This window comes from Myotis brandtii, unplaced genomic scaffold (genome assembly GCF_000412655.1).
Source record: "Myotis brandtii unplaced genomic scaffold, ASM41265v1 scaffold510, whole genome shotgun sequence".
In the NCBI taxonomy this organism is placed as follows: domain Eukaryota; kingdom Metazoa; phylum Chordata; class Mammalia; order Chiroptera; family Vespertilionidae; genus Myotis; species Myotis brandtii.
In genome coordinates this window covers 1,457,893-1,465,759 of record NW_005369443.1, presented here as the reverse complement: position 1 = coordinate 1,465,759, position 7,867 = coordinate 1,457,893, and the positions used below count along the sequence as shown (strand labels likewise).

General features: G+C 44.7%; 1 protein-coding gene across 3 annotated transcripts in view; it reads left to right on the top strand.

Moving 5' to 3' along the window:
* GTF2IRD2B (GTF2I repeat domain containing 2B) overlaps window positions 1–7,867 on the top strand; it is a 58,984-nt gene that overhangs the window by 26,950 nt on the left and 24,167 nt on the right. For 2 of the 3 annotated variants that reach the window (XM_005877232.2, XM_014548526.1), the window contains exon 9: window positions 4,791–4,868. The exons of the other annotated variant lie outside the window; for it this stretch is intronic. In XM_005877232.2, coding sequence (XP_005877294.1) covers window positions 4,791–4,868 — 78 coding nt within the window. The remainder of the gene's footprint in view (window positions 1–4,790; window positions 4,869–7,867) is intronic. 3 annotated transcript variants of the gene reach the window in all.

The window sequence follows — 7,867 nt, the reverse complement described above, 5'->3', positions numbered from 1 at the left end:
TGGGATCACTGGGTCAAATGGGAGTTCCATTTTTAGTTTTTTGAGGAAACTCCATACTGTTTTCCACAGTGGTTGCACCAGTCTGCATTCCCACCAGCAGTGCATGAGGGTTCCTTTTTCTCCACATCCTCGCCAGCACTTGTCGTTTGTTGATTTGTTGATGATAGCCATTCTGACAGGTGTGAGGTGGTACCTCACTGTTGCTTTGATTTGCATCTCTCAGATGATTAGTGACTTTGAGCATGTTTTCATATTTCTCTTGGCCTTCTGTATTTCCTTTAGAAAAGTGTCTATTTAGGTCCTTTGCCCATTTTTTGATTGAATTGTTTATCTTCTTTTTGTTAAGTTGTATGCATTCCCTGTAAATTTTGGAGATTAAACCCTTACCGGAGATATAACATCGGCAAATATGTTCTCCCATGCACTGGGCTCTCTTGTTGTTTTGTTGATGGTTTCTTTTATTGTGCAGAAGTTTTTTATTTTGATGTAGTCCTATTTATTTATTTTCTCCTTAGTTTCTCTCTCTCTCTCTCTCTCTCTCTCTCTCTCCTTATTTCAGAGAGGAAGAGAGAGGGAGAGAGAGATAGAAACATCAATGATGAGAGAGAATCATTGATAGACTGCCTTCTGCACGCCCCACACTGGGGATCGAGCCCGAAACCCATGCATGTGCCCCGACCAGGAATTGAACTGTGGTCTCCAGGTTCATAGGTTGATGCTCAACCATCGAGCCATACCAGCTGGGCTGACCTTTCCACTTTTTAAAAAAATACATGTTTTTGCTGATTTTTAGAGAGAGAGGAAGAGAAAGGGATAGACGGTTAGAAACATCGATGAGAGCCCTCATGGAAAGGTCAGAAAACCCCAAATAATCAAGTTCATAACATTCAGACCTCAAAAAGATAAAAATGACACCAGCTGGTTAGAAAAGACTAAAACTAGAATCTAACAATGCTCACAAAAGCAACCTAGAATATGAAATGAAACAGTTTCAGAATGTGAAGTTAAAATTAAATCTAAGATAATCCAAAAGAAAAGCACTAGTCAATCCTAAGAAGAAAAGATGTAGACAAAGGGAAAATAGAGACCTGCCACAGATAGAACAGGAGGCAGAGCACCAGCGCCATAAAGCTTCCAGGTGTGGCTTATCCTCCGCCACCCCCAGGCACCAGGGGAACCCGGACATGAGTGGACCAGTCTCCTCTTACACCCACGGGTCTCCCCCCCACAACTACAGGGGCTGTGTCCCTCCCAGTCACATGTAAATATGTGCTTAGTAGAAGCTCCACCTTCAGTGACAGAGTCTGAAAAGTAATGGTGTGTGCCATGCCAGCACAGCCAAGGGTTCGGTGAGCCTGGGGGGAGGGGGGGGGTGGCGGTGAAGGATTAAAGGAAAGACAGATGAAGAGAATATAGCTGGGGCTCGGTGGATCTCCTGTGCCTGGATGAGGCCACAGAGAAGGATCCAGCCAGCAAGCTGAGGCTTTATTTTATAGTCAGAGAAAAAACAAGGTAGTGGTCAACATAGGTACAATGTTCTTGTGAGTTTCACTTGTTTTGACAGCACTTGCTGCACCTCCCAAAGCCCATTAGCTACCTAGGAAGGATCTAGGGGACGGCCATAAGGTCAAGCTTAATTATGCTAAGAGGGCTCTGCCCTCTAAGCTGGGACTTGTTTGTGGCTCTGCCACAGGTCAATCTGAGGCTTAACTCTAGAGCCGCTCCCTACATCGGTGCTTGTCCACCTTAGTTATTGTAGGTAAAACCAACAAGTCAGTGAAGAGAAATGAGCCCAGCAGCATTCAGCTGTGGAGATCTCGGCCGAGCAGCACTCAGCTGCGCTGAGTCTTAATCTCACACATGACATGCCTTCAACTCTCACCCACTTAATCTTAGCCTTGAGTGCTTTTCAAGGCATAGATATGTTCTGCCTGCAGCCCCCACTTAGGAAGACGACAAGTGGGGGCAGAGGGAGTGGTCCGCTCTCCCAGGGGGGACCGCTCACGGATCCAAACCCAGACCTCCCTCGCCTCCCTCACAGCTGTTGGGCGTGAGCATGTCCCTCCCGCTTTAAAACGCGTCTGGTTGAGGCCTTTCTTGGGAGATGTGGTTCTGTTTAAACAAAAATATGCTCCTGATGAATGAATTCTGCTGTGGATTTCATGATGCAATACAATTGCTTCCAGCTGCCCACCGGCTTTGGGAGCTGGCCATCAATCGGCCTATTTCTGGTGATATTTGTGTACACAGAACAAATGTTTCGCTGATTTTGAATTTTGAATTTTGAATTCCTTTCTCTGTCTCTCCCTTTCCCTCCTCTCCCTCCCCCTCTCTTTCTTTCACTACGAGGAAAGACAGCGGTAAATCTGTCTCATTAGCATGTCAAACGAATTCTGCACTGTCCAATCTGGTTTCAATTGCGTGGATGAAAAAGGGATGTTTCCCTGACAGCCCAGCTGTCCCTTGTTCATCAGTTGTTTCAGTTAGTAGGGACTTTAGTGCCTAATCAACCTGGAATGTGTACTTTAATTAAAATTTTATTATAAAATATTACGTAAGCTATATATGTTCAAATTTTTTTAAACATTTAATCACCTTTATTTATTTTTTCTTTGTTTGTTGTTGTTAATCCTCACCTGAAGATATTATCTCATTGATTTTTTGAGAGAGGGGAAGAGAGAGGGAAAGACAGAGAGAAACATTGATGTGAGAGAAACACATCGATTGGTTGCCTCCTGCAGGAGCCCTGACCAGGGCCAGGGCTGGGGAGGAGCCTACAACCAAGGTACATGCCCTTGACCAGAATCGAACCTGGGACCCTTTGGTCCACAGGCTGATGCTCTATCCACTGAGCCAAATTGGCTGGGGCTTGTTCAAATTTTTAAAAACTCAGACTTATAAGAGTAATAAGAAAAATCCCTTTTCACCCTTTCACTCTTTCCTTTCAAAATTCCATCCCCCTAAGTCTCCCTGCACACCTCCAATCCCTCCCCCATCTGAGGTGGCAACAACTTTTAACTCATTGGTGAAAATTCTTTCACATCATGTACAAATAAGCACGTAAATGGCATTTTCCTTTTTTCTTTTTTATGCTTAAGTGGACCTCCCAGTTGTCAACTTTCCTTTGATCTTTCCATCAACTTACCCTTTTGTCACATTTCTAAGCAAATTCCTCAACTTAATCTACCATTTCACTAATATGGCCATCAGCCCTGACCATTCTGTTTCTCGGTTGTCCTAACAAGTTTTCCTTTTTGATAATCACATTTTAATTTTTTATTGATTAATTTGAGGGAGAGAGAGAGAAAGAGAAACATCGGTTCGCTGTTCCACTTATTTATGCACTCATTGGTTGCTTCTTGTATGTGCCCTGATCAGGGATTGAACCTGCAACCTTGGCCTACGGGAATGATACGCTAACTGAGCTACTCACACTTTAAATATCCAGTCTCACTGTCCTTACACCAACAGCTATTACTTTTCAGAAGGCCCCCAGAGCTTGTCAATTGATGCTAAACAGTGAAGCCCGAGCTTTGTCACAATTTTTGCTTTTGATGTTATTAACATTCGTGGTAAACTTGCATGTGTAATTCAGTAGTAGTTACCTTCTGCTGTATTAAAAGGCACCAAAACTTAGTGGCTCAGTGATTCCATTTTGTCACAGTTCTGTCTGTTGGCCTGGCATTGCTTCTTGTCTGGGCTGGCGCAGGTGAGGCTGCATCGCCTGGGAGGCCTGGCTCCTGGGTCTGAGGCCTCAGCGGGAGAGCTAGACCCCACTGCCCTCCCAGCCTCCAGGAGGCCAGCCCAGGCGTGTTCACAGGGCCACTGAACTCCACCAACAGCAGGCTCCCATGCACACGCTTTCAGGACTCTGCTGTGTCCCATTGGCCAACGCAAGTCACGTAGCCAGGCCCAGCTTGAAAGGGGGAAGAAGTGACCTCACTTCAAGAGAACAGGAGTGGGCAAGTCACATTGCAAACAGGTGTGCATACAGGATGGGCGCATATTGTGGCTGTTTTTGGCAATCTACCACACTTTTCGCTGATAAAAGCTTTTGGTTTTACTAATGTGGTTTCTCCAGGTTTTCAAGTCCATTTCATTGTAGTGGGTTAAGATTATATGTGCCTATCAGAACCCATTACAGAAGAATGTTTACGTATTTCACGTAAATGCACGCATATATTCAGCCTTCTTAAAACAGGACATTTCCCCACACTAGATCTCTCTCTCCTTCCCATCTTTCCTCCCTCCATCCCTTCCTTCATCTGTCTCTCCCACCTTCCTTCTTTCCTTATATATTGACCTACATAATATATATGTTATTTATATTTTTTATATGGATAAGCCATTTGTTCACAGTGATGAGCTACAAGTTCTTTTGCTGATTATAATGGTGCTGTGTTCATCGATGCAGAACCCTGACGTTCTATCAGCTGGTCATCTTTCTGTGTTGGTGGGTTTGGCCTGGCATTGCTTCTTGTCTGGGCTGGCGCAGGTGAGGCTGCATCGCCTGGGAGGCCTGGCTCCTGGGTCTGAGTTGGACACTCACAGCCAACAGTGTTGTAGGAGGGCCCACAGCCTGATGACAGTGTTAACCTTTAGTTTGTCAGTTCTGCAATTACCTGAAGAAAGCTTTTTTCCTTTCTCCAGCCTCTTGCCCATGCGTGGTCATACTGGAAGGGAAGGAGCAGGAGGGCGGCGGTGGTAGCAGGGAGTGGGCGGAGAAGAGGCTATTGGGAAAACGGTGCGGGGCAGCCCATGTAATTCTGTCATTTCCATTGCATTCAAAGGCATTTCTCTGAAAGCAGCAGCTGCGTCAGTCAAGAAAGAATCAGAGGATCCTAATTACTATCAATATAATATGCAAGGTAATACTATTTTATAATCATTTTCTCCTCCCAAAGTTATTCGGGATGAAAAATTGTAATTGCCACCCACCTGTGTGGGCTGCCCCTCACCGTCTTCCCAATAGCCCAGCCGTGGGCAAACTACGGCCCTCAAGCTGGATCCGGCCCGTTTGAAATGAATAAAACAAACAAACAAAAAAGACCATTCCCTTTTATGCAATGATGTTTACTTTGAATTTATATTAGTTCACACAAACACTCCATCCATGCTTTTGTTCCGGCCCTCCGGTCCAGTTTAAGAACCCATTGTGGCCCTCGAGTCAAAAAGTTTGCCCACCCCTGCAATAGCCTCTTCTCCGCCCACTCCCTGCTGCCACCGCCGCCCTCCTGCTCCTTCCCTTCCAGTATGACCACGCATGGGCGAGAGGCTGGAGAGAGGAAAAAAGCTTTCTTCAAGTAATTGCAGAACTGACAAACCAAAGGTTAACACTGTCATCAGGCTGTGGGCCCTCCTACAACACTGTTGGCTGTGAGTGTCCAACTTGAAATATGTGAGGAGTCTTCCATTCTGACCTCATTTGCTCTGGTTTCAGTCTTGAGAATGGGCATTAAAGCCCCACAGTGTTAGTCATCACACACTGGATAGTGATAATGTGACAGGTTTCTTCATTGGAAGACAAACTTGATATCAGTTAGTTCTGTGCCCACGTCTGTACTTCACAATGAAGAAAAAATTATAAGAAAAGCATAAAAGAAATGCTTTTTTTGTTGTTGCTGGCACACAAATATTGATTAGTAGAGTCACTGATAATAAAAACCAAAATGTACTGGGATTCAGTAATTTGCCTTGCAAATAAAGTATTGCTGGATTCTCCCCTCCCTCTCTATTTTTGCTTAAGAGAATCTTGGGGCCCTAGCTGGTTTGGCTCAGTGGATAGAGTATCCTGGGTTTGATTCCAGCCAAGGGCACGTTCCTCGGTTGCAGGCTTGAACCCTAGCCACGTGCGGGAAGCAACCAACCGATGTGTCTCTCACAAAAAGAAGCATAAGATGTCCCCTTTTTGCAACCCTTCATGTAACAATGCATCTCAGCTGTAATCACCAGTGGCCATTAAAACCAATTGTTAAATGTCAATAGGATTTTATCACGAGTAGATCAGGCTGACAGGTTCTAACTCACTCACCAATGTTAACCTCATAAAGTAGAGGTAACCAGATATTATGTGCCTCCAAGTGGGATCTAGTAAGAAGTACTCCTTCGGGATTCTTGCCCTCCAAAATCAAACCTACGTCTGATGCAGTCTTTAGATTTACCTACCACTTTTCAGGAAATGTGGGAGATACAGAAACATAGGAAAACAACATTCCAAGGTCGCAGGCAGTAAACGCCAGAGTGGTAGAAGCTCAACAAGACATGTGCTGATTTCTTTTTCCTTTTTTTTCCTAATATATTTTTATTGATTTCAGAGAGGAAGGGAGGAGAGAGAGATAGAAACATCATGACGAGAGAATAATCATTGATCACTGCCTCCTGCACACCCCCTACTGGGGATCGAGCCCACAACCCGGGCATGTGCCCTTGACCAGAATCGAACCCGAGACCCTTCAGTCTGCAGGCTGACACTCCATCCACCGAGCCAAACCAGCTAGGGCATGTGCTAATTTCTTCATCAAATAATTGCAAGGTTTTTTTAAATGGAGAGAAACCTGTTTTATAATAAAAGAGATTTAAAAGACATTTCAACCAAATGCAATGTGTGGGCTTTGTTGGGATCCTGATTTAAGCAAACCAACTTCGAAAAGACAATTACTGCTTCCTGTGGAATGCCAAATAATCACTGATGGCAGGAATTGGAAAGTCCATTTGTAATCGTTATAATAAAAGATTGGATCAAGAAGGAATCATCAACCCTAGCCGGTTTTTCTCAGTGGTTAGAGCATTAGCCTGCGGACCGAAGGTTCTTGGGTTCAATTCCCGGTCAAGGGCACATACCTCAGTTGCAGGTTTGATTCCCAGCCCCATGGGGTGTGTGCAGAAGGCAACCAATTGATGTGCCTCTCTTTCCCCGCCTCCTCCCTCCCACTGAAAATCAATGGCAAAAGTATCTTCAGGTGGAGATTAAAGAAAAGGAATCATCAGTGGATGCTAAATCTAGAGAGAAATTTAGGAGTGGAATACTTACGTGATCTTAAAGTTTCTCCCCACAGGCTGTTGGCCAGTTGCAAGAGTGAGGCAAAAAACAGTAATTTTACATTGGAGATATCAAATCACACCTTGATCAGATGATCAAAATTCACATCACCAGAAAGAGACAGATGAACTCTTAGTTGGTCTGGGCTGCTATAACAGAATCCATAGATTGGGGGTCTTAGAAGCAACAGGCATTTATTTCTCACAGTTCTGGAGGCTGGAAAGTCCAAGGTCAAGGTGCTGGCAGGTCCAGTGTCTGGTGAGGACCCACCTCCTGGTTCGTAGATGATCTTCTCAATGTATCCTCCCATGGTGTCCTCCAAGGGAGTCCCTTTCATCTCTTTTATAAGGGCACTCATGCCAATCCTGATGGCTCCACCCCCATGACCTAATCACTTCTGAAAGGCCCCACCTCCGAGTACCATCACATGGGGGTTAAGATTTTGACATTTGAATTTGGGGGAAACACAAATATTCAGTCTATAGCAGACATCATATGCCTCCAGATGTGATACCCTGAGAAGGATAGCCCATCATCTAGGCAGTATTCTGGCCCAGAATGCAAAACTTGAATCCTATCATGAAGAAACATCAGACAGGCTCAAAATGAGGAACATCTATTGTGGGGGAATGAGAGAGAGGGATTTCTAGTCTTAAAAAATGGCAATGCCATAAATATCAAACACAGACTATGGAACTGTTCCAGATTAAAGGAGACTAAAGAGACATGACAACAAAAACCATCCTGATCACAACCTGGATCCTTTACGGAACGGGGAAGAGCTACAAAGGACATTTGGGGCAACCAACCAAATGCGAATACGAGCCC